Consider the following 27,706-nt stretch of genomic DNA (forward strand, 5'->3'; position numbering starts at 1 on the left):
TTCTTCCTTCACAGTTCCGTTATACTTATCACTTAATCTTTAACAGAGAACTTACCCGAGATATACTTTCTTCTATTTCAAACATTTTTTGATCTGCTCCATTGCTATTGCTTATAGAGTAGTTGTGACAATAATACATTTGAAATGTGCTTTGTAAAACCGTAAGGTATAACACACCATCACTACACTTGGCTGGAAGAGAAATGGCAGGACTGAAGCAGAAGAGTGATGTTGCTTTCCTTTTACTGGCTCGAAGTCTGAACTGGTTTTTGACCTACTATATCCACTCGTGTTCTTGCCTGGAGAATCCCAGGGACAGGGGAGCCTGGTGGGTTGCCGTCTATGGGGTCACACCAAGTCGGACACGACTGAAGTGACTTAGCAGTAGCAGTCACAGCCACTTTCTATCGGAGAAGGCAATGGCACCCCACTCCAGTGCTCTTGCCTGGAAAATCCCACGGATGGAGGAGCCTGGAAGGCTGCAGTCCACGGGGTCGCTGAGGGTCGGACACGACTGAGTGACTTCACTTTCACTTTCACGCACTGAAGAAGGAAATGACAACCCACTCCAGTGCTCTTGCCTGGAAAATCCCAGGGACGGGGTAGCCTGGTGGGCTGCCGTCTATGGGGTTGCACAGAGTCGGACACGACTGAAGCAACTTAGCAGCAGCAGCCACTTTATATGGAAAATAACCACTTGAATAATGGCTTAAAAAAGTAATGAGTAGCTCTCGAGCAACCCAACCAAGTAAGCATCACACATAAGGAGAATCCACAAGATGTGTTGCAGTTGAAAGAGTATCTATAAAAAGCTTTACTTTTTCCTGTAATTTTAATACAAGATATCTAAAGTCTTAGATGGAACACTGACTTGATCCTATTAGGAACAAAATATGGCACGGATTCTAAAAACATGAACATATCTTTTTTTTTCTTTCCATTTAGGCTTTGTACTTACTATGTAATGATTATCACTTTGCCAACAGTCAGATATTAGAGAAAGAGAGATATGAGAAACATCTTTTATTTTTTTTCTAAAGAGGTGAAAATAAGATTTCTTATATTTCTCACTCATAAGATTTTTAAACTCTTAAAAATGCAATTTCCTCTTTTCAAAGCACATGCCATCTTAAAAAAAATCTTAGCAATGTACATTTGCACTCAAAGAAAAACATGCAGCGCCATTGTCCTCTGACAAAATTCTGCATAAAAACCTCACACGACTTTCTGCAAACATGTCCCCTCTTTATCATTTAGGGACTCCAAACCACAAACATTCAGTGCAATATTTATTGTTTCTTATTTCCGTAGGAAACACAGGACCAATGATGTCTTCTGACTACAACTGTTTCTGGATGGCTGAGCAACAGTCTCCCTCTGCTTTAAAGTACTCTCTTTAACTTGCTGATGTAAGGTACAACTAGAATTCAGCAAAACTTGAGGATCCAAGTGGAAGATGGAGGAGAAATACTTAAGGTGTACCCTGTGCCATAAACTTAGGAAAAAAATTTACACAGAAAAACAAAACAAAACAAAAACCTCAGATTTATCAATGCACCCTTTTAAAAAGTGTTTTTTTTTTTTTAATTTCTGAAAGCAGCTTAATGTGAATCAAAAGCAGTTCCTGAGTAACTGCAGTAAACAGTGTCTTTTTAAAATATATATATATATATATTTGCAACTTAGCTCATTTTGGTTCTGCCTTAATTTACTTCCCCAGCTTTTAGTTTAATCACAGTTCCTTTCCTTTCAGTTCTCAATGTGCAAGTACAACAGCATCAGCTCCAAGAGTCGGCGTGCTGCAGATGTTTCTTGTCACTCCTGTGTGATCACCTGCATGTCGTCAGGCCAGGTTTCCAGAGTGACTGCAGGCCACAGTTCTCTCAGTCTCACAAAACCTGTGAGACCTGCAGACACTTCACGTTTTCTTCATCAGACGCCGTGACTGCCACGTGTGGAGCTTGTTGTAGGCCGTCTGCAGCATCTCCTCTATGTGACTTACCAGCTGAAAAACAAACAACACTCTTAAGCAACAAGGGCTAATGGCTGGTGAGGTTAATGCTTCTGACTCAGATCTGGTCCATATTTCAGAGCACAGTTGCAAAGCTCTTTTTTATTTCCCCAATGAGGCAACACGTAGGCCCTCTGTGAAGGTTCTCAGATACATTTCGTCTAGAAAGGTAAGAGGAATGGGGGCGGTGTACAGCAGAGGCTGAAATTCACCTGCTCTGCCTACACTGTATGTCTGCCCTGTCATTAACCAGCCACAAAACAACAGGAAAATCTGTGTTACAGGCCTGTTTCTTCGGTCAAATCAGAGAGGTTTCGAGATTTAAACATTAGACTTCTAAGTAAGATCCAGAGGGCATCAACACTATCTGAGAGAAAATATAAAAAATGCCCTACTCCCCTGAAGATTCTGAGGCAGCAGGTCTGAGATGATACCCAGGAATCTTCTCATTTTCACAAGCTTCTGAGCCTGATTCTGCTGAACAAGCTTGAGAAGCACTTTTCTGTGCTCTCTAGGTCTTTTCCAGCTCTCAACACTTCAGGATTTCCACATAATTCAGTAGATTATAGAAAAATGTAATTGGTCTTAAAGCTCCACACAGGTACTATGAAACCCCTTAGGTCAGGACTATGTACTTTGAGTAGAAAAAATTTTTGCCCTCATCATAGACATAACTAGAAGTCAACAGGACCACACTGATCTAAGCTGATAAAGACTCCTGAGGTAGAATGTCCTTGGATTATCTGTTTCCTTGGAAGTGGACAGTGTAATTTACATGGTTGGAAGTACAATTTTTGTAAAGTCTCCAAGTCAATTTTGGCAGTATGGAGACAGAGAACAGGAAGGCTTAAATCCTTACAGCATGCCAACAATTTGGATTCAATCTTAGGTAGAGTTAGAAACAAACAAAACAAACCTTTATTACCACATCTGTTATCACTAAGTGTGTTTGTGTAGGGGAGTGTTATTTACTTCTGTCTGTAAACTACATAAAAATCATTTATTCTGCTTGACAGGCCACATGTTTCCACAGTACCAGTTAGAAGAGATAACCACCACAGCCTCGGGTAAGGCTGCTCAGGGGCTCAGAATTCTTTTTACCAGAGTCCTTTTTACAGTGCTCCAGGCAGTTACAATCAAACGAGAAGGCACAGGAACTGAAATCTGAGATCCTTGCTCTGCTGTGGGAAGACACTTCAAGCTTCTTTTCTGATTATAAATAATATTATTACGTTTTGAGGGAAAAAACCAATGTTTAGGGAATAAAAACTTACTAAAAATATTACTAATGAAGATTTTTCAGCTTTCAACTGTGAAATTTCCTGTTTTGATTATCCTACTTACACACTGAACAGAAATAGTTTTATATGTTATTTTTTTCCTAGTCATCTCTGAGAAAGACTTGCATTACCCACAGAGAAACAATCTTGTGTGGCTGCTCTGCGTGTGTGTGGTTTTGTGTGGGGCTGCTCTGCGTGTGTGTGGTTTTGTGTGGGGCTGCTCTAGCCCTGCATTAAAAACATTAGAAATCCTGGGTGCAGGCGACACTTCTCATGCATCGCCTCACTGCTGCCCTGCTGTCAACAGGGGAGCTGAGGCCATCGCCCAGGAACTTTCCAGCTCACTCTACAGAATGGCAACTCTGCCTTTCTTTGCACTGCTAGAACGTAACTTGTTACTCAGGTTTTCAAAATAAACATTTTTAGGAACATATACATACGTTGTAAATCTATAAAGAAAATCATGAAGATGATTATTACAGAGGCTGGGTTAGTCGTGGCCTTGAGAGTGTGTGAAGGAGGTGTGGGCAACTGGCCAGGGGCACTCAGGCACTGGTTCTATTTCTTACCACACGTGGTGAGCACACACTGGCTTTACTGCTTAAAAAAGCAACTGTGTTTTATACACTTATGAATGTATGATACATTTTACAATTAAAAAACAGGATTCCCAGGGACATAAAAACCAACATATATACTCAATTACAGGAAAACGAAGTTAATTTCATCATTTTACTACAGAGAAAAAAAATCAGGCCAAAATTAGATTTTTGTCTTACATTTGTGCTTAAATACTGTCTCCGAATTTTTTCTTGGAATGGGCAGAGCTTTGTAACTTGGAATCGTTCCAAATTACTTTTCATTTTCACTACCTAAAAAAGATGAGAGAAATAATGAATTAGACTCTCAAGAACCTACAGAGATCAAGGGAAAAATACACATAAGGTTACTTTCTTTCTTTAAGATTTACTGGCTCCACCAGGCAGAGAAGCAGTTATCTAATATATTTAGATTTTTCTGGTTCATAATTCCTATCCTTCCTGGTATTTTTTTTGTGCATGTGTATAAATGTGTATGTGGAAAACATATGGTATATACTGTTTTTTCTTATATTTCTAAATGTTGAATTTCTGGGTCAAAGCATTTTTTAAAAAGGTAGTACTAGCAGCAGCAGAAAGGACTCTCATCAAACTGGCCAATACCGATTATTTCAAATTTTTTATTCTTTTGCAAATTATACATAAAAAATGCACCTTTTCTGTAGCTTTAAAGATAATCCAGGAAATGAACCCACACTCCCTGCACTGGAAATGTGAACTCTTAACCACTGGACCACTAGGGAAGACCCTAAAGATTGTCTGTAAGATAGTTTATATAGTAAGGCTATCACTATTTTTTTAAAACTGAAGTATAGTTGACTTAACAATGTTGTGTTAGTTTCTGGTGTACAGCAAAATGATAGTTAAGTTTTAAGATGTACAGTTAATAGTTATGGAACTGATCTGGATCTCAAGTTTCTTTACAGAATGGGTATCAATACCTGCTCCATGAGGATGCTGTGAGGCTTAAATGAAACAATACAGACAAAGTAGTGTTTGGCACATGGTAAACGTTCAATACAGTTTTCCAACGTCAAGGTAACACCTCACTAATTCACGTTATCAAAACAGCTGGCTGTGTTTGGGATCAGTTCTAACCTTTTCTTCTAGGAATGGTGTATTAACAGGAAAACAGGACCAGAAGTGCCGTAGAAGTTCCCCAACAGCCACATACAGGTGTTTCAATTCAGACTGAATATCATTTGGCACCATCTCTGCAAAAGAAGAGGAGGTTCACAGAATAAAAGCTATTTTCCCATGTGTGTGCAGTCTCTGAGAGAATGAGAATTTATGCTCACAGTATAAATGTGAATGTGCACTCTGCCAATGTTAAACCTGGATGTGCTATTCTAAGTTAGTGATTTTGTGGCTGACACTAAATTCCCTTGGGGTTTCAGAGGACTTTTCAGGTTTTGCTTTAAGAGGTAGGAGAGGGAAAAAAACTTTTAGTGACATAGCAATGTGCCACTGTTTGTTTCTAGGTATGCTTCAGGATCTGGATGCATAAGAACAAAACACAGATCCTGGAAATGTTTCAAAGGAAAACCAATACAACTTTAGCACTCTTCTCAAATTGCTCCTTAGAGCTGATTTAGGTAAAGGGGTAGCAACAGGAGGCCCAGAGCGTACGGTTTATGGCTTGCTGTGTCCCTCCCTGCATCAGCGCTCCTCCAGGCGACAGGGCTGTGATGGTGCTACTGGCAGCACTACTTGAGAGAACCTGAAAGGAACGAAGAGAACATTTCAGTTTAACAGCGAGTGTCCAGGAACACACAGTCTATGGCAGCCAGAGTGAGCTACTTCCCATAAGGCTACTAGAATACCTACGAATCTTCCAGAACACCAGGCAAATTCATAGGCACCTCAAAATGCACACCCTTTTGTCTAGTCAAGCTTCCCCACCTTCAAGAGTATAGCTGATGGATAATATTGTGCTAGTTCCAGGTATACAGCAAACTGATTCAGTTAAACATATGTATGTATATAACCATATTCTTTTTTTATTCTTTTATAATTTATCACAAGGTACTGAATACAGTTCTTTGTGCAGTAAATTCTTATTGTTTATTTTCTATGCGGTAGTGTGCATCTGTTGGTCCCATACTCCCAATTTATTCCTGCCTCCCCCACCCCTGCCCCCACTTTCCCCTCTGGTAACCAGAAGTTTGTTTTCTATGTCTGAGTCTGTTTCTGTTTTGTAAATAAGTTCATTTGTACTGTTTTTTAGAGTCCACATATAAGTGATATAGCCAAGCTCTTTCTTAGGTACCAGCTTCTTAGCACTGAAGGTAAAACTGAGTTTAAGGAAAGAAAAAATGTCAAAAAAATAAAAAAAAAAAGAGATAAACTCTGGCTGGCAGTTGACAGAAGAAAATCCAGCAAAATAGAAACATATCACTTGGCATTCCCCACTGTATCCACATGAACATTCAGGGACATAATTGATGTATCTCTTCAATGTGTGCCTAATAAGTGCTAAGGACCAGCCATAGCAAGGAACAAATCATTTGCTGAACAGCTCAAGCACAGGGTTAGTGTGTTTCACAAGTAGAAATTCAGGTATTCAGGCTGGATGAAAAACAGAACACTTCACTTGGTGTGAAGAGCACATTACAGCTCAACTAAGAGTCAAGGAGACATGAAGGTTCACTTGATTCCTATTTCCTTCTGTGTGTACATGAAGTGTTATAATGCACTGTAAGCAGAAGTTTCACTGATTGCTACACCTGCTGACTAGTCACTGGCTACACTCACGGATACACACCCGATGGCAGATCATCTCTTCACGTGTCTCAGATAATCAAATCACTTTTTGGAGGGAAAAACCTAAACTAACCACAGCTTAAAAAACTTAGTGTTGACCTATATATAATAAAAAGAACTTGTACAAAATAAGTGCTCTTTCAACCTTGAACTACCTAAATAAATAAACGTACAAAAAAAAGTTAGGTGGAACTACTTTGGCCCAAGGGCCAAATCTAGAAGGGAAGATGTAGTCAGACAATCCCATATTTGCTATGTGAGCATAAGTATGTACACACATATTTCTTTGCTTTGTCCACTAACAGGACAAAGAGACCAGTAGCAAATGACATCCCACCTAGTATTCAGATCTTGGTTTCTAAACCTACTCAACACTTGCCAAGCAGGGAAAGAGTTAGATGAATCTGGAGTATCTATCTCATTGTGCCATAAACTAAAGAGCTGCTCAAAACTGATGAAGATACTGTCAGAAAGATATAGGCGCCAATATAAAGGGCGTGGAAAGGGTATAACTACAAAGGTGCAAGGGTACCTTTTCAGGGGTGACAAAACTTGCCTTTTATTTGTGTTGGTAATTACATGACTGTATATACACACTGAATTCAAAAGAATATACTGAAAAGGTAAATTTTACTGTAAGATATCTCAGTTAAAAAAAAAAAGGATACCAACAATTTATAACCCACAGAATATAAGAACCCATGCTTATAAAGTAAATAAATATGAATGAGTCAGGGAGGTTCAGAAGGTCAACTGATGGGAGGACAGAATTAGAAAATCACCATTTAACTACCACTATGGTAATAACTGTTTTCAGCAAGAATCATCAACAGATTCTAAAACATTAGTCAGTAAAAGTTTGAGGGTAAACAAAATAGTTACACAGTATCTCCCCACAAGATACTTACTAATTATGAAGGGAAAAATTGGTAAGTTTTCCGCAGAGAAATCAGATAGAGCCTTAACCAAGTGATCAAAGTTAGCACTGCAAGGCAGGACAATAAACATGTGCTTCCTCATAAGATGCACAAAGGATGACGTATTACTTACACAGCAACCTGGTGGAATTCTTGCTAAAAATGAAATCCAATCATGAGAAAGTGTTAAGAGAAACTGATGTTGAGGGCATTCTACAAAAAAACTGACCTACTTTTCGAACATCAAGGTCATGAAAGATAAAGACTGAAAGACTACTCCACCATAAAGGAAACTAAAGAGACGTAAGAACCGAATGCAATTCATGAACCTGATTTGGATGCTGGACCAAAAAAAATTTTTTTTTTTTTTTGCTCCAGGGACATTAGTGGTACAATTGGTGAAAATTTTCCAAGAATATAGGTTAGGGACGTCCCTGGTGGTCTAATGGGTAAGACTCCATGCTCCCAATACAGGGGGCCTGGGCGTGATCTAGATCCCATATGCCACAACTAAGATCCTGAGTGCCTCAACTAAGACCATGTGTGTTAGTTGCTCAGTCATGTCCGATTCTTTTCAATTCCATGGACTGTAGCCCGCCAGGATCCTGTCCACGGAATTCTACTGGCAAGAATACTGGAGTGGGTTGCCATTTCCTTATCCAAAGACCATGTACAGCCAAATAAAGAAAAAAAATTTTTTTGAAAAGAATACAGGTTAGATAATAAGACTTAAACAATGTTAACTTATTGTTTCTGTAACTGTACTGTGTTATTTAGATGTATAGGGATCTGGGGTTTCCTAGGTGGCGCTAGTGGTTAAGAACTCACCTGCCAATGTAGGAGACTAAGAACTAGGGTTCAATCCCTGGATCAGGAAGATGTCCTGGAGAGCATGGCAAGACACTTCAGTTTCCTTGCCTGGAGAATCCCATGGACAGAGGAGCCTACTGGGGTACAGTCCATAGGGTTTCAAAGAGTTGGACAGGACTGAAGCAACTTAGCATGCTCACAAAGGGATCTACCTTCAAAATGGGTCAGAAAACTTTTGCAACTTTTTGTAAATCTAAGATTATTTCAAGATTAAAAGTTAAAAAGTAAGTCCCCATATGTGATAAGCACTACAATTCAGGTTTCAATTCAGTGTCTGAGTGCTTATGAAACTAGAGAAAAGGGAAAAAATAACTCTTCCTGGGCATGCTGAGGACTGCTTTACAAAGGCAATGGAATCGGAACTATTTTGAATTATTACTATTTGTTCCTTGACACAGAAACAGGCAAAGGACACTCTTAAGAGAGAAAGCATGAGAAAAAGCACAGGAAGCACGTAGATGATACGATTAAAAACCTCTGGGTAGTTTATAGTGTGTTACGCTGGAGTACAGGACTCTTTTTAAGTTATGTGGGGAAGGAAATGGTGGATATGGCTGGAGTTGGGACTAGAGATGTGGGTTAGGGTCAGATTGTAGGGTTTGGCGAGTCAGAGAAAGAACATCCAGTTACTATGAGAAGAAAGAGAAGCACTAAAGGTTTTTAAGTTGCAGTGTGATGTGGGTGGAATCATGCTTTTATTAAAACAACTTGCAGTGGCTGTGCTGAAAACCTGACCTGTTTACCTAAGTCAAAGTGACGGAGTGAAGAATTACTGAACTGACAGAACTTGCTGATCAACTGAAGTATGTCTAAGGGCAGTCAAAAACAAAGGATATCTACAGAATGATGTCCAGAAATTTTTTGGAAATCTGGGAGATTTTTCCAACAAAACTGTATATATGGAAGAAAAAAAATCACCAACCACAAAACTCATTATTTTATTTTCATTATCATCTGAACTTTAGGTATGCCAAATATTTCTCTTTACCTTTTTCAATTTATTAAGCAGAAATATGTCTTTACCCCAAGTAAAGTATGAGTTTTATAAATATGAATGTGCTCATAAAAAGTAACTGGGAATTCTGTTTTTCAAACTGTATAAGTCACCTACCTGAGTTAATCTGGGTGTATAAGCTTCCATTTCTTGTCTAATACTTTGAAAAGAATTAATAATGTCCTGACTTGTTGCATACTGCAGCGACTGGATTGGAGTTGGACCATGATAATACCTGAAGATTAGCCAAGAAATTACTAATCACATATAATAAGGGTGCTCAATATTTGTCTGTCAAATACTTTAGCAGTCTCCATACAACATTCCCCCCAAGTAAAGAGTTAAAGATATTTCAATTAAATAACTTAATTCCAATAAGGGTAATAAGAGAACAGCACAGATAGCTAAGTTATTTTCTTCGCTTCAATCATTTAGGATCCTTTCCTGAGATTTACAAAGTAACTTTTTAAGGAAATATAATACTATATTTTATGGCAACAAACTGATAAAAACTTGAATACTACACTTGCAGAATAAATTCTGTACCAACTTGTGTTATAAAACTATTTTGCTTCAAATTAATTTAATAGTCACCAAACTTACCTATCTGACTTCTTGAGGTTTAGTGCAATTGTTTTTATGGAATTATTTTTTCCCAAGTCTTCATATTCAATGGATTCTTGTAACTTCGCCTATAATTATCAACACAACACTTTTTATTGCTGCACTTCCTACATGTGTCCCCTCTATACATACCTACCACTTAACAGAGTAACTGTTTTCCTATACTCTGACCATACTATGCATCATTAAACCTTTAATATTTGAAAATCTGATAGACTAAAATGTGTATTTTACTCAAAATAAATTAAAAAAATTAATTTTATTATCTGTTGCAAATACTTTTTGCCCTCACTTTGGTGTTTTTCAGTTTTAATTATTCCCTTTATACTTATTCTTCTGTGGATTTTCTTTTTTTTTTTGCTTAAACTTTGATCCAACAGAATTTATTGTAAAATAAAGAATAAGGTAGGGAATCAGTTTTTTAAAAAAATATTATTAATCAGTCCCCCAACATCATTTGTAGAATAACATCTTTCCCCACTGATTCTGAAATGCCATGTTTATCATATACGTATTTAATCCCTTCATGTATTTGGGTTTACGTCTGCATTCTTTATCTTGGTTTTACTAATGTGCTTTCTCCTGGACTGTATACGAACAAATCTGACCTTAGCATGCTATTCAGAGTAATGTATCATCAGTCCCACCTCGCACAGACTCAGTGTGTCTTTACTGCTTTCTCATTTCTATACCCTTGAGCCAACTGTCATCAGGCATACTGATGCCTTTCACTACCATTCCCGTATGTCAAGCTCATTTCTACCTCTCCTGCTGCCTGATTTAAGTCATGTCCTGACCCAACCGTTTATATGAATCCAAATCCTAAATCTCTGCCAAGGCCTGGTCATCCACCTAACTTTCACACTTAACTGAAAGCTCCATGAATATGAGGACTCTTATTATTATTCCAGGATCTCTCATTTTATAAATCCCTTGTAGAACACACAGCAGACAACTACTGATGTGAAAGAACATCTTGAGTCAGTTTATCATTGAATATTGTGAAAATTCACACAGTGATTTTTGACAATTTCATCACTACCAAGAATCAAGGGTACTCAGTGCAATATTGCAAAGCAAAAAATCACTTTCAAGATTTCTTTTTAGCATCTCTAACTTATATTTTAGCTTCACTTTGCTTATTTCAGAAAAGAAATATCTTACTTTGTTAATTTTAAAGGTGTATATCCTGTAGAAATATATTAGGTGACTGAAATACATAAAGGACCCATAATCTCTTAAAGTTCATAAAGTTCACAAACTTAACTGTATCATATTAGTTTGTTCTACAAACTTTATCTACTTACTCTCTGGTTCCTACTGTAAATAAACAATTACTATACTTTAAATTCTGTTTTACAATTATTCTTTTCATTTTGTCTTACCTATAGACACTAAATTCTTTGAGGACAAAAACCCAGTCTTACTCATTTTTGTTTCCTGCCACCTAATATGGCATGTAAGGCAACGAAAAAATGGTTTCTTTTAATTTTAATGAAGTGAACTATTGTCATGGTATATGCGAACTCACTTTAATTCAACGTATCAATAATCCTTTAAAGCAGTCATTATTCGCTGCATGCATCACTCTCCACTGTAGGGATGTATCACGACTATCATGTTTGCTATTTTCTCAATTATAATACTGTCACTGTATCTGTATCTAAATCTTTCCATATATCTTAAAAAAAAAAAAAAGTTCCAAGTGGAATACTGTCCGGAAGTGAAATTAAGGGTATAAACCTTTAAAAATTTAATACACTATATTGCCTGATTGCCCTCTAAGAAACCCTTATAATTTTTATAACGAGGGAGGAACTTAAAATTGAGGGATACAGAAGCTTGGCAAAGTTGCAAAGAGAGAAGAAATATACAAGTAGGTAACTGTTCATACTCCCTCACAATCCATCTTCAGTATTTAATGAAAGACATTTCTAGTTCTAAAATGCTAGGTTTTACAAGAGGGCCAAATCTTAGCTTTTAAAGTCAATACACAAACCTTTAGTTTTTTCTTTCTGTCATATTGCCTTTGTTGGGTACTCTCTTCCAGAAAATGAAACTATGCGTTAACATTTATGTGTGTTTACAGGTGAAGGAGAAAAATAAAACAATAAAACCAGTTAACAGACTTGAGTCTATGGAAAGTAGGCTGGTAAGCCAAAACTGAGGAAGTATTCTTTAAGCCAAATACTTAACAGCTTGGTCAGAAGAATTAAAGCCATCTGAACTTATCAAGGGTCAACATAAGGTACTGGCAGTTACATAACATATATCTGGAGAAATCTGAGCCATAAGCATTCCAGACTTTTTACTCATACCCTTTTGATTGCTGGCTGAAAGCAATCTGTATCTCCGGAATTGCCATCAGTGCTGCTGGGCTCACCATTTTGTTCCTTTTGTGCTTCTCTGAAAACAAAGGGAAAAAAATTAATGTTAAGTACCACAGGAAGAACAACAACAACTATCTGGCTATCACAGAAAGCCCAGTTAGTGCACCTCTGCATGTGTACTTAACTGTTTCCTGAGACCTGCTGCCAGGACCATGGCACTGTGATGGTTAAATCTCTTGATGATGGCAGCGTTGCTGTTCTCTCTGATGGATTTAGAATTAGAAGTAGATGGCACGGAGGAAATGCCATAGCCCTGCAAGGAACAATTTAGTACAGATATGTTGAGTTAAAAAATTTTCTGGATATAGGACTCAAAATATTTACAGGTAAAAATTTAAAAATAAGTAACATTATACACACACACAAAAATGAAAAAATGCTACTAACTGCTTTTAGTATCACAAAAATATCTTAACTGCTAAGTGCTGCATTTTTTTCCCTAAGGAGCAATTTTGGGCTAGTTAGCAAAACATTAAAATATTGGTTAGTTGGGATGCTGGGCTGTAAGCCATTACACTTAAAACTTACAGGTGCTACGAAACAAGTGGTCAATCCCATTAGAGGTGGGGGGCGGGGAGGGTAGGTTCAAAAGAGCTTCGTGGAGCACCGTAAGATGAATAGGTAGGTGCTTGCAAGGCAAACACTGAGACAACATTTCAGGAAGAAGAAACTGCTTAAACAAAAGGTATAGGAGTAATGTAAAACATATTGTGTCATGGGTTTGTATGCAGTTCAGTATACCTCGAATGAAGGGTGGGACAGGAAACAGCCCCAACTGAGTAGGCAGAGGCCAAATTAAGAAGAGATTGGCAGTAGTTCCAATTTTATTCTAAGTTCAATGAGAAATCCCTGAAAAAGTTTTTACATAGGGGAACATTATGATCTGATTTATAACTCTTACTGCTAGGGAAGAATAAACTATAGGCAACAAAAAGAAACAAGATCAATCAGGAGGCTAATGTGTCTGTGCCGACAGTTCTGAGATGTAGAGCACTTGCTGAGCAACTGAATGTTGGAGGTCTACAAAGGGGTGGGATCAAGGAGACTACTAGGTTTTGGCTTGAACAAACGAGTCCATGGTAATGTTTTTTTTTTTTTAACTGACACAGGGAAGGGCCAGGAAGAAATAGGTTTTTGACGATGGGAATCAAAGACTCCATTCTGGACATGTTATGCTGAAAGGTGTATGGAAACAACCTAGATGAAGACGCCAAGTCGGGAGTTGGACATATGATTCTGGACTTCTTGGGTTAGCCAGACCAGGACTAATTGGGAGTCATCATCACACAGTTAGTATTGGTATTTTTAGCAATGGAATGGAAAGAATGTAATTACAAGGAGCCCAAGCCCATATCCTGGGACAGAATTACTAGAGGATGATAGGGAAAGAGGGAAAAATTGAATCAACCAACACTTTTATTAAAAGGCTTGGTTTTATCAATTTTTATATATCCATGCAAGGGAATACAACATGGATAGTTTTAAAAATGTAAAAAAAAAATAGATCATTGTGTAACTTTAAGGTTTACAATGTGTTGATTTCAGATTGCAAAATGATCACCAGTGTAGCTAATACCCCATCATGTCACATAATTATCGTTTCTCTTGCTGAGAACTAAGACCCAGTTTCTGAGCAACCTGAGGTTTCTACTGTCAGCCATGCTGTGCATTAGGTCTACAAAAATGATCTACTAGCTGTAAGTTCGTATACTTAAACAACAACTCTCCAAATTTCCTACCCCTCCTCAAGGTCAGAACTATTAACCTCATTTTACAAGAAAACTGATATTAGAAACATTAAAAAAACAATTTAAAACCAAGTAGTTTGGTTTTAAAGTCAACGTACTTAACAGCTGTGTGGTTTATTTAGCTTCATTTTCTCAGGGTGATTAAAGAGGTCATGTTTATAATGTGTTGAGATTCACCAGGAAGTGACTGAGTGCTGGGAATTTTCAAGAAAACAACTGAATTTCATTCGGGAAACAACTAACTGGGGCACCAAGATTATTTTCTGTTAATTTAATAATTTAGACTATAGATGAAATTTTAGCATTGGTTTTCTCACCTGGAGCATGCATACACTAAGAGAAGACAGACAAGAACACGTCAATAGAAAAGGAGCCAAAGGAAAGCAAGAAAATTAACAAGTGAAACGAAGGGCACTAAAAGGTAACAGTGTCCAGAGAGTAACTGAGGAAGGCAAGTTCCTTTCTAGACTAGAAGACAGAGGCAGGGACAGAATTAGCCTTGATCAGAAGGGATCACCTATTTCTCTAGCATTGGATGAATTTCTAAGTCTGGAGTAATGATGTTGAGGTAGGTAGCTCATACTCGATGGTCCAGCTATTGAAACATAATGGGGCTAATGTGGAGTAATGGTCATGACTGTGCTTTAGCACTTGGTAAACAGTGGGGAACCAATGATGTTTATCATCTTTTCCCTATCTACGAATATTTTTTCACACTTACTTAATACTAGATATAGCATAAACATTTGTTAAACCTTTATTAATACCTAGACAACTGTTGATAAGGCAGTTAAAAAATTCTTATAAAAAATGTTCTACCAACTCACAGAGGAATTTCAGTTCTCCCATGCAATCTTAACAATGAACAGTGCTATCAAAAAAGCACTTTTGATAAACCACTCCAAATAACGTTATTCTGTTTTAACTTCTCACAAATAGAACATCGATACTTCAGGCAATTTTAAAATACAAATGTTGAAGACTAGGAAAAGACTGTTTTCTCTTGTAAATCCTTTTACTACTACTTACCTCATCTAATGGTTTATCTTCCAAAGCTGTTAAGTCAAGTAGCGGGTTTTTCACTCCTAATGAAACCATTGTTTTTAATCCTAGAGAATCAATGAAATAAAAAATTGATTAAGTTTTACGTTTCCCAGAAAGCAAAAAATCAGTAGTGGCACTGATGACTAGACAGCAGCAGCTAGAGTGTGTCAGGGATAAGCAATTACCTTTTTCATCTATCTTGGCACATTCTGCAAAGAGGTCCTTTGACCCTGTATTCAGCCGGTCCCTGTGAAAATAATGGGACTGAAAGAAACGTGTCCAGAATTCCTTTTCTGTCATGTTGTGGGGAACATTTTCTGCATATTTCATTTTTACTGTGAATAAAAACCACAATAGTTACATACTGAATTTCCAATTCTTAAAACCTCTCAAATTAGTTTAAAAGTAGCCCAACAGCAAAACCAAATTATAAAAGATTTCAACTTTACAAACAATATGTAATAATTTACCTGTAAGTATCACTTGAGAGATTACGTTAGACGTTACCTTTATGAATCTTAAATTACAAACAAAACCTTATTTTGCACCAAGAAAATTATTAAGCTTCAAGTTTCAAAGTTTTATTGGGAACATCAAGATTAAGAGGAAGACCTGAGTTTGCCTGTTTGATCATTTATATATGGACACTTTTAGTCCAAGGCACCATATTGGGTGCTGGGGAAATAAAGATTTCCATAACCCACTGGACTATCAGTTCAGCACTCCAGAAGCCTGTGTTGTCTAATAAGCAAAGAGATTAAGTTAAAAGGTTAAGGTCTCTTAAGCTGGAAAGCCTGAGTTTAAAATTCGAGGTCTACTACTTATTACCCAATGTGATGCTGGACAAATTACTTAATCTTTCTTATCTTGGTTTCCTCATCTGTAACATGGGGTAGTAACAACCTAATTCATAGGTACTATTTGTGACAATTAATGTTAACACACATAAAGGCCTCAGAATGGTGTCTCACAAAGATTAAACACTACATAATTATTATCAGAAAAATAGAAAATAATTACATTACAATGTGGTAAGACACACAGCCCTGTAGATGGAATGGAGAGGGGGATTACATCTGCCTACGGAAGTCAGATTTTACAGAAGTGGCAATGAAGTGATGCTTGAGGTGAATCCTGCAGAAGACTGTCTCCTAAGGAGTCAAGGGGCAGAAGCTAAGGAAGCAGGGAGAGAGAACAAAATGGCTTGAGAGCTTTATGTGGTTAGAACAATAACTGAAGTAACTGTTCTCAACCTTGGCTGTACATCAACATTACTAGAGCTAGGATCAAACCATTTATACTTTAGGTGATTTCTCCAAGGGAAATGATTTGTGGGTTAGAAGTCATTCTGCAGGCAGCATGAAGGATGATCTGAGTTAGTGCTGTGGACGCTCATTTACTGATGCCTCTGGAGTATGTCAGCCTACTCAGGTTATGTTAAAAGGTAAATAAAGTTTAAGAACCACCAGTGGAAAGAATGAGAAAGTCATCATACCCATGGATTGATGTCAGTACATTACACATTAACCTCTTAATATCTACCACGTCAAGCACTGGATAGAGTACTTTACATATTTTATTGCACTTCATCAGGAATAAAGGTAAGCTTTTTGTTTTTCAGATATTTCACTGAATTCATTCAAACAAATATTTTAACTATCTGAAAGAACTGATTCTTCTTACCTGCTGGATAGGTCCTAAAAATGGACTCAATGATATCAGATGTTAAATTATATCTCAAACCATTACATCCATCTGTCTGGGGTCGGACATCAGCCTAAAATAAAGACATTTGTTAAGAGTATTGGGCCAAGATGTCTAAGAACCCAATGGACACTGGAGAAAGGAGGAAAAACAGAGTCTCTGAATGAAATACAGAGACAGACAAATCCTTTGCCTTTATTTGGCACAGAGATGGGTCAAATCAATCTGACCTGCTTCACATAACTTTAGTGACCAGTAAAATCTATGTTTCTGAAAACACAACATGGTCAAACGGACACATTTAAATGTGGCCAAAGGCAGATACTTAGTGGAAATTTAACATAAAGCTTACAGTTACCAAATATTTAACTATTTGGTTACAACATATTATCTGATTGTTTTAAGAAAGGCCTTATTAATTCAATTCATTGCTAAGCACTCAGAAAGATGCCAAACATGTAACTGGTACTGAAATTTTAATGCTTTGATTTTACCACAGTATAGACTGAAACTCACTTTCTAATTCCATACATATGGTATCCTCAACTTTCCTTTCAAGATACATGTTACAAATCTTCTTTAATTAAAAAAATATTTTTTTTACCTTTTGTTCATGTGACATAGCATGTGTGATCTTACTTCCCTGACCAGGAACTGAACCAGTGCCCCCTGCATTGTAAGTGCAGAGTCTTAACCACTGGGCTGCCAGAGGAGTTCCCAAATTTTACTTTTTTGTAACATGATGGTCACTTTACATTTAAACTTGCATTATAAGTAAAATATTGAAATCATTAAAAAAGGAAAAAAAGATATCTGAAAGCCCTTACTTTAAAAGTATTAGGGGAAATCAGCATTAGTCCAACTGCTAGAAGATTCATTTTCAAAAGTCCATTTTAGAAGAGTATCATGGGTACTGAAGTATCCTGTTAATTTAAGGAAATACTACATTTTCCAGAAAAATGGCATCATTAGCACATATACCAGGGTTTTTTTCCTGTTTAGAAATCTAGAAGGGTCACATACCAGAAATGCTGCAGAAATGCCAACATCCTGCTTATGATTAGACGTGGAAGAACTCTCTGCTGCGTTCACATTTAAACGATTGGCCCAGAATTCCTCAGCACTGATGACCTGACTCACAACAAGGTCTTTATAAAGCTGAAACAAAACAGGATCTTCTTGCAGCATTCTGGTGATAGAATATATCAACATATTGAACTTTTAGAATAAAACACCATTTAGGTAGCATTCTAAAAAGACCTTAGCTACACAAAACACCCAATTTTCATTTTGTGATGACTGAGCGGCAAAGGTCATTTACTTCATTTGTTATTAACTAAAAGCAAAAAAACATTTTTGGAGGAAGAAATCCAGTGCAGATAACTGGAAGGCAGTTGAAGCAGCAAAGGCTCAAGTCTTTGAGGGCCTGATTTGGTCCTATTCATCCCTATGTTCCAGTGACACAAAGGCTGCATTTGTACAGTACTGTGGTTTCTTTCACGAAAAGCTGAATGGGAAGAGGGATTTTCTATCAACTAAGTTTTTCATGGTGATATACACTTGGAGCTATAAGCACAGAAAGATAATTCATCTTGTCAGAAATTCTCATTATTTTAAATTTATTTGACCATGCCACACTACATGCAGGATCTTAGTTCCTGAGCAGGTATTGCATCTATGCCCCAGCAATGGAAGCGTAGATTCTTAACCACTGGACTGCCAGGAAGGCCCAGAAATTCTTGTTATTTTAGAAGTTTTCTAAACTTATACAGTATGACTTTCAGGTTTCTCATTCACAAACATACTTCTTAGTATCATCTCTGTGACAGAGAATTAAGGGATCTTGGCATCTTTGAATTACACTTTTGTTCCTAATCTGATATTAGGCTTGAGGCAGTTAGTTTAACTTCTAATTCACTGCATTTGCTGAAAGCCAAAGTTAGTTAAGATGCTGAAGTTAAGAACCAAGCATACTGAGCACCCAACTGAGCTCCCTATGTTATACGGCTGCTTCCCACTAGCTGTTTCACACAAGATGCTGTATACATGTTGCCGCTACTTTCTACACTCGTCCTACTCTCTCCTTCCCCCACTGTGTCCACAAGTTCACTCTCTACATCTGCGTCTCCATTCCTTCCCTGCAGATGGATTTAAAAGGGAGGGGATACATGTATAATTATGGCTGATTTGCGCTGCTGTACAGCAAAAAGCAACACAACATTGTAAAGCAATCTTCCTCCAATTAAAAAAAAACCAAACCAAACACAGAGGTAAAGATAACAAAGCCTATATTTTCCAAGACTACACTATCAAAGCACAAAGGGTGAGAAATACACTATTACTTGACTGGTAAGAACCTAGCGTCTCTTTAAAAGGCTGTTCTTTTCCTCCTTCACCTGTTCTTCTCTTCCAGCTCTTTATTTGCTTTCCTCTTGAATTTGGGAAGCAGTTGCTGAAGAAGGTCTTTCACTGCATCTCGCTCTTTCACTGCTGTGCTTTCATTGGAAAAATGGAAGTTAGTTGTGTCCCCTGCATGCAGGACCAGTTGAAGCTGAATTTTCGCTTTTCCTTCTGGACTGATTTTCTGGCCTAAAAAGAAGCATGAGGCTAGTTAGATGAGGACACTTGCACTGTGCACACAGTCACACAGTAAGTTACTTCTCATCCCAAGACGACTCAGGCTTTCTTTGGGCTTTAGTTGCCCTATTCCAATCTTGATGCTTAAGAAGAAATCCACTCTTTCCAAATAACTGCATACTACCAGAGCACGGTTCAACAAATTCACTGGTAACACTCAGGTTCCTTCTATAGTATTCTTTTTGTGTGGCATGTCTTACCCACTATTCCACCTCTGGATGCTAAAGGGCTTTTGTTTCCACTTAAGTGAGCAGATTTCTTTAAAGCTTTCTGAACAGCCAACTCGGGAGTCCTGAATCCACCAACAGGATTAATCCATTTTCATTAATAAAAATGATCTGTCACAATTCAAAAAACTCCAAAACATAGCTCATGGCTTATTTACTAGCTGCGAAGGGAAATATGTAATTTTACATTTGGAGATCAGGTGTCAACACTTTAACCAAGTGATCAAACTTAGCCACATTAAAAATGAGCAACCTGACACTGTGGGCTTTCTGAGGTGACAGAACAGGAAGCCAGCACCACCACTTAGGTGCTCTTCTTGCTCAAATGTTTTACTTCAGTATAATCAAGGCTGCAGACCTGACTTTTAGTTTATAAGAAATACAGGAAATAATTAAATAAAACCTTGATCTGACATAATCAGGATGTATGATATTCTACAAATCCATACTCCTAAGGAAGAGACTACAGAGACCACAACTACACACATGAACCTAGACCAGATATTGATTAAAAACAAAACAAAACAAAAACCCACAGCTATAGAAAACAATGTTTGGACAACTGGAGAAAAAAAAAAATCCAACAGTGGTATGGATATTTATTAAAATTTCCTTAGTGTCATAATGTTATGAGCAAACTGTATGCACATATAATAAAATATGGCAAAATTTAAAGAGAAATGTTTTCAATGAAGATGTTGCTTCCAAACGAAGTTTAGATAAAATACCTTACAGCTAAAAGTAGCAATATGAAGCATTTACATTGTCAGCAAGCCTCTTCTATTATTCTATTCCTCCAAAACAAACTCACTTCTTTCTAGGTATCTTTTCTCAGTCATTGCTTTATTCTTGCTCTATCTTAGCTCGTGCCTCTGAGAGGCCTACTTCTGAAGTTTTTAAACTAACAAAATTGCTGATTTTTACCGTAGAGTTGGACCGTGAAGAAAGTTGAGCACCGAAAAATTGATGCTTTTGAACTGTGGTGTTGGAGAAGACTCTTGAGAGTCCCTTGGACTACAAGGAGATCCAACCAGTCCATTCTAAAGGAGATCAGCCCTGGGTGTTCTTTGGAACGAATGATGATAGAGCTGAAACTCCAGTACTTTGGCCACCTCATGCGAAGAGCTGACTCATCAGAAAAGCCTCTAATGCTGGGAGTGATTGGGGGCAGGAGGAGAAGGGGACAACCGAGGATGAGATGGCTGGATGGCATCATGGACTCGATGGACATGAGTCTGAGTGAATTCCGGGAGCTGGTGATGGACAGGGAGGCCTGGTGTGCTGCAATTCATAGGGTCGCAGAGTTGCACACGACTGAGTGACTGAACTCAACTGAATGTTATTACTGAAAACTTCCAATGGCTTCTTTCAGAAATGAGCATTCTTTCAAATATTCAACTTAAAATGAAAACTGATTTTGTGCACATCTAGAGTTTGCTACGTGCTCTCCTCCCAACAGACAGGATAGGCATGTTCTCTACTGCATGCTGTTTAAGAATCACAGAGAGTCTATGTTTTGCAAAGGTATAGAGCAGGCTTCCCACTTAAGAGAAGTGCTAATACAGACAGGTCCTATTTCGTGAGGCTACAGAAGAACCAATGCTAATTTGCAAGATTATTATTGGTGAGGCATTTCTCCACAGAAACAAAGTTTTAAAAGGAAGCAGTGTTGGCAGGAGAGTGGACAAAGACCAGATAGCTCAAGCAGTACTGAATTATTAATATAATGAATTTTAAACAGTATTTCCTTTTGGAAATTAAGATACTAAGTTATTTCAGGGGAGAAAGATGAAGATCTTGGTCATTTCCAGCAGCAAATTAGAGGTAAGCCCTTTGGGGAACTGTTCATATACAAAGGACCTTGTATACTGACCTCTCGCAAGTTGAGGACTACTTATGTTTTAAGGTGTCATATTTCTTGAAATCTGCAAAGGATTTTATCTAGGAGAAGAATCTCATATCCAGGAAGATAAATGAATTCATATTAATGGTTACAGTTAAGATACCACAATTTGTCAAGGGCTTTGTTGCCCAGACTCCCCTGGGGTCCCTCCTATTCAAGATCTTTTAGTTAGGTAAACTGCAGAAATCCCTTTCAGAGTAAAGGTTCTAAATCTCAGGATTCACTTAGTGCCTTTAAACTTAATTATTGAGCCACAAAGTGCCATACCCTTTGGGTAATAAATTCAAAGTTAATTTAGTTGGAAAAGAGAAGGGGTTTTGATGTTAGCTTTCATACTTGAAAATCATAAAAAGGATATAAATGTATTATGCTCTGTATTTCTCCCATCTACATTTTATATAAAACTGAGCTTATTTTCTCAATAGATGATGGACACATTACCAAAGATTAGACAACTTTACTTAATGATGCAATTTTATTAAGGGCAACCTGGCATCATCTATCAAGATTTTAAATACATGAGCCATTTGAACCAGTAAGTCCACTGAAGAGGTGTATCCCATACACAAGACCTATTCAAAAAGATGTTGGTGCACAGGTCAATACTACGACACTGCTTTCAATAACAGAATTCTGGAAACTTCCTAAACGTCCTTCAATAGGTTAAGTAAACGACTAACTCCATTCACTGGACTATTAGGTAACTCTTAAAAAGAAAGTATGTGTGGAAATCTTTACATGAGATTGATTTACACATGTGAATTGTACATACTCTATTACTGTAGAAAGGCAGGTAATAGAATAATATACATTCAGTGACCCCACTTTGTAATTATGTCAATACAATTCATTTTTTGACAATAGAAAATCCACAAAGATTGTATAAGCTGTCTCCTTATAAAATTACTAACAAAAACAATATACATCACACCTTAGTATAGCTGACTTACATTTGATATCTGCATACATATGGCTGATGGTAAATCTATCTTTGCCTTCAGGTGCCCAAGCAATTCTTTCTGCCATGAGGTACAGAGCTCCATCCTGCTTCTTCTGTCGCACCTTCTTTACAATCAACAAAACTTCTTCAGATGAAGTTGCCATGATGGCTAGAAGGTGCTAAAAAAAAAAGATTTCACATCTCAATTAGGGTTGGATTTGTTGATTTTGAGTCCCTTCTAAAACTAAAATGAGTAATAAAGGGAAAAAAAAGTCGTTTCCCTCATTCAAAGTTGAAGTATTGCGCTATTCCTTTAAAATTAAATTTCATTTTGTTCATATCACAGGTGTGAATTTATACAATTAAAACTGACGCACCTGCCAGTTTTCAAACCGTTTCTACATACGCTGATCCTAGTATTTTTGATTTATTTTTTTCAGTTATATTCTTAAATCTTAAATGTATGATTTGACTACAAAAGGAAAAGGCAATGTCAACCCACTCCAGTACTCTTGCCTGGAAAATCCCATGGGTGGAGGAGCCTGGTAGGCTGCCGTCCATGGGGTCACTAACAGTCGGATATGACTGAGTGACTTCACTTTCACTTTTCCCTTTCATGCATTGGAGAAGGAAATGGCAACCCACTCCAGTGTTCTTGCCTGGAGGATCCCAGGGACGGCGGAGCCTGGTGGGCTGCCATCTATGGGGTTGCACAGAGTCGGACACGACTGCGGCGACTTAGCAGCAGCAGCAGCAGCAGCATGTGGTTTATAACCTATTCTTGGAATTGTAGAACTTTAGAATTATACTGCTGGATAATTCAGTTCAAATTGTTCCAACTGAAAAAACCAAAAGCTACAGGGTTTGTGCAGCCTTCCTAAAACCACTCCCAGATCTAAAAACTTGGTCTAAGTTTCCTTCTGTGTGCTTAAAAATAAAACTGAAATAATTCAACACTTAATACTTCAGATGCTATTTCCCACATATTTTAACAATCAAATGTCTTCAACTGTTAGTTTCATTTGTATATGGCTAATCTGTTACCTAGGAAACGTTTGCCTGGAGATTCCCTCAACTTCTCCCCAATTCTGGGATTCTGAACCACCCAACCCAAAGTCTAGCGCCTTGAGTGTGGCTATCTAGAATGAGTCCGGGTTCAGCAGGAAGGATGCCACAACTGATGAAGTCTGCCATGGGCTGGGATGGGGAAACTGGTAGCACAAAGGGCACATATGCCATTTCTGGTGAAGTTATGACTTTAGTTTTCATTCTCAAATCAATGACTTAAAATATAGCTTAAAAAGATTTACTTGTTCAGGTATGAGTTATAATTTCAGACAAATTAACATACACAGGTGTCATAAGAATTAAATCTGAGCAAACAAGTGAAGCTTTATTGTAATATTTCTTACTCACTGAGGCAGTGATTTAAATATAAAAAACACAAGTTAAAAAAAGACTAAACTTTTAATTTCTCTGAAGTTTACTACCTGAATTTTGATTAGCCAGATCTTCCCTTTCCTAAGTTTCCTTACAGGTTACTCCATCCCCAAGTGGAAAGAGTCAGTGTGAACACATTCATTCAATAGTTCTGTACTGAGCCAAGGAGTCTAAGGATTATGACAAATGTCTGCCGGTGGCAATTTCTGCTTTCAGAAAGCTTCCAGTCTAGCGAGCAAGATAGGTGTGTGAATCCATATAAATTAGAATGTGTAAAGTTCAGGGAGATTAAAAAAACATTCTGATTTATGACTCAGGCACTTAACTTCTTCACACAAGACGCTTTGTCATAGATACCTTAGGGCAACTAAGAAATATGCAGTTGTAATTAAGAAAACAACAAAATGCATAGTTCTTAGGTGTTCTGTTTGACGCATTTTGACAACTGTTTATACCCATGTACCATTACCCAAAACTAGAGAGAGAACATTTCCATCGCCCTACTAAGTTTTCTCGCATCCCCTTCTAGTCTACTCTCTTCCTCCCACCCTCCAGCAACTGTTCTGATTCCTATCACCACAGGCTAGTTTTTGTCTGTTCCAGGATTTCATTGGAAATGGAATCATGCAGCACGTATTCTTTCATTTTTGGCTTTTTGAAATCCACCGTATTACATGAATCAGTAGTTTTGTTTTTTTTTAATATATGTTATTCATGAATTGGGTCTTAAATGAGGGTTTTGACAGAGAAAAGAGAATAAGCATTGTTATCAAAAGCAATGGCTTGGGGCAAAGGTTTGGAACTCAAGGATTGGAGCTAGGGATGGTTACTAGTTTGCTCTGGATGTAGCACAAAATTCATAATGGGGATCAGTGGGATATGAAATTGAAGAGTTAAGATGGAGGCAGACAATGGAAAATACCCCACTGTGTGGTTGACAATAGAAAACTTCTAAAAGATTAAAATAGGGGACCAATTTGTATTTTAGGAAATTAATCTAAGACAATATGAGAGAGACTGAAGAGAGGGACCAGAAGGGTCTGAAGCAGGCGGCGGGCGGTGAGAACGGAGAGGAAGAGACAAGGAGGAGTACTGAGGAAGCAGAATTAATAGATGTGCTGAAGATGTCAGAGCTGCTTACTCACACCCCACTTCTAAGTGTTGCTGACAGGAGTACAGTGATGCCATTTACTGAAACAGAAGAAAAAACAAGTTTGTAAGTGAAGACAAACAATTCAGCTCTGAAAATGAGTCTGAGGTGCTGCTAAGTCATGCAGGTAAAGATAGTCTGTATTATGCAGGCATTTATAAATGCTGGGACTGAGTTTCATTAAGTCCAGTAACAAAAAAGGATTTTAAAAAATGCCCCAAGTTAATCATCTTGTTTATTTGTGATTGAAAACATTTTCCCATGTTATTTACAACCTCCAGCTTTAATATACATCATATATGATAAAGGATCAAAATTCTTAATGCCATGTTTTAACTGATTTACTTGATGTCCTCCTGAAATTTTGATTACTGTTGCTTAAAAAGTTTGAAAAACCATGGTTTTAAATAAGTGTTTTTTTATTTTTTCCCTTTTTTGGTTGTGCTGCGGTGTGTGGGATTTACGTTCCCTGACCAGGGATCGAACCTTGGCCATTGGCAGTGAAAGCACACTGTCTTAACCACTGGACTGCCAGGGTAGTCCCTAAAGAACTATTTAATAACATTAAAAAAAAAAATTCCGTTAGGTGCTCAAAACGAGCAAAAAACCCTAGTTTGATTATATATACTTAAATTTTTAAAAAAACCTATCTAAAATTTATTGCATGCTTGTAATACATGCCAGCAATTGGGCTAAATTCTTTATTATCTCATTGAGTCCCCAGTCAACAATCCTGAGGTAGGTTCTATTATTAGTTCCATCCTGCAGATAAAGGAAACTGGGTCTAAGAAATCCAGAAGCTTTCCCAAAGCATCAAGAAGTAGAACTGGGTTTGAATCTGGGTCAGTCTGACCTTGGAGTTCCATTACGCTACTCTGCAAATATATGTGACAGGAGAGACATACACCCAACTGAATAGTGGTTACCTATGGTGACAGGACTACAGATGATTTCAATGTTCTTTTTGTTTTCTTGACTATCTACAACAAACACTGTATTTTGTAATGAGAAAAAGTTATTAAAAACGTCTTTCCAGGGTCTTCCCTGGTGGTCCAGTGGTTAAGACCCTGGGTTCCCAAGGCAGGGGGCTGGGATTTGATCCCTGTTCAGGGAACTAGATCCCAGAAGCTGCAACTAAGACCCAGTGCAGTCAAATAACTAAATACCTAAAAAAAAAAAAAGTCTTTCCAAGAGTTTATGATCTATCAAACTATATCTATAAGGCAACATGGGAAAATGTTACAGGGGGTTAGTGTGGGTAAGAATTAAAACAACTGTTATTTTCAAGTTTTGTAATATGCATATTATTTTTATTTAGTATTAAAATTTTAACTTATAGTAATTTTATAGCATCTATGGAAACATTAAATATTTTTACATTAATATTGTAGTATAAATTATTACAAAATTTTAAAAAACTTATCTGTACTTTGTAAAATTAAACTGTATACCACAGGAACCATGTTTTAGGAAACATGAATTAAAATCTGAGAAAGACAGATGGGGAGGGTGTGTGGAGAGGGATAAGTAAATGATGACAGGATAATTTCAAGTATGTCCACGTATGGAGGAAAAGCAAGGACAGCTGGTAGAGAAAGTCCCCAATTAACTGGGCTTACAGGCACAAATAAAAGTGTTAGCTTTGGAAAAGAACAGGAAAACTTTTCTGAGATGGGACGGTAAGGAAGAAAGATGAATGAAGACAGAGGAACCGTAGAGCGGAGGATAAATTAGATTAATAGAACTATTAGTTGGCTACTTTAAATCAATTTGGAAAAACAAAAGGTAAAGCCATTCATATTAAAATCCATTTAGAGAGTGCTTTAAAAAGGAAGACAAGTTACTGAACACTGGGAATAACTAGCTGACTGTCTTACAGATAACTTGCTTGGCAAATTTCCCTGCTCATCTGCAGCACCTCTGTTAACTACAGAAGGACCAGTTTTAGGAAGTTTAACAGAACCAGTGGTACCATCCTGCAATGGCATCTAAGATTTCTAGATTTTTCTTGAAGGGGGCTCCTTGGGGAAGCAAAAAGTTCTTTCTAGTAGAACTCTGTAAGAGCCACAGAATATTTTGTTTAGGAAAAATACTGATGCGGTTACATTTAAATAAAGCAGCTTGATGAAGATCTAGCTTTACTTAAAAGATTACTTTATGAAATAATCTGCCACAAGACTTCTTTAAATAGCAAAATCCTCCAGCAAAGGCATTAATTCACTTGCAGTTAAATATTTACTTGCACTGAGCCTTGACACAGTCTCCTCCCTTTCCATCAACTTGCTTGTACTCATTTTTTGGTCTCCTCCAAGTTTCAAAGTCACCAGGCAAGGTTTCCTGTTCTTCTCTTTACAGCACTTATCACTACTGTAATTAATTTTTAAAGTAACTCTTTAACGTATGTCTCCTGGCAAGACTGCAAGCTTCACAAAGTAGGGCAGAGGCCGCATGTGTTGTTCATGGCA

The 27,706-nt window shown here is 37.5% G+C and overlaps 1 protein-coding gene across 1 annotated transcript in view; it reads right to left on the minus strand.

Moving 5' to 3' along the window:
* Window positions 1–1,079: 1,079 nt before the first annotated feature.
* The window catches only part of GTF2H1 (general transcription factor IIH subunit 1), a 29,115-nt gene continuing 2,488 nt past the window's right edge, over window positions 1,080–27,706 (minus strand). The window contains exons 2-15 of the mRNA XM_052662049.1: window positions 22,662–22,830; window positions 19,341–19,533; window positions 17,968–18,133; window positions 16,924–17,017; window positions 15,426–15,575; window positions 15,226–15,305; window positions 12,574–12,701; window positions 12,377–12,464; window positions 10,038–10,126; window positions 9,552–9,669; window positions 5,520–5,610; window positions 4,989–5,104; window positions 4,071–4,163; window positions 1,080–2,005 (exon numbers count right to left, since the gene is read on the minus strand). Of these exons, the coding sequence (XP_052518009.1) occupies window positions 1,919–2,005; window positions 4,071–4,163; window positions 4,989–5,104; window positions 5,520–5,610; window positions 9,552–9,669; window positions 10,038–10,126; window positions 12,377–12,464; window positions 12,574–12,701; window positions 15,226–15,305; window positions 15,426–15,575; window positions 16,924–17,017; window positions 17,968–18,133; window positions 19,341–19,533; window positions 22,662–22,815 (1,647 nt within the window). The 5' untranslated portion in view covers window positions 22,816–22,830 and the 3' untranslated portion in view covers window positions 1,080–1,918. The remainder of the gene's footprint in view (window positions 2,006–4,070; window positions 4,164–4,988; window positions 5,105–5,519; window positions 5,611–9,551; window positions 9,670–10,037; window positions 10,127–12,376; window positions 12,465–12,573; window positions 12,702–15,225; window positions 15,306–15,425; window positions 15,576–16,923; window positions 17,018–17,967; window positions 18,134–19,340; window positions 19,534–22,661; window positions 22,831–27,706) is intronic.

Source organism: Budorcas taxicolor, chromosome 25, assembly GCF_023091745.1.
Source record: "Budorcas taxicolor isolate Tak-1 chromosome 25, Takin1.1, whole genome shotgun sequence".
Lineage (NCBI taxonomy): Eukaryota > Metazoa > Chordata > Mammalia > Artiodactyla > Bovidae > Budorcas > Budorcas taxicolor.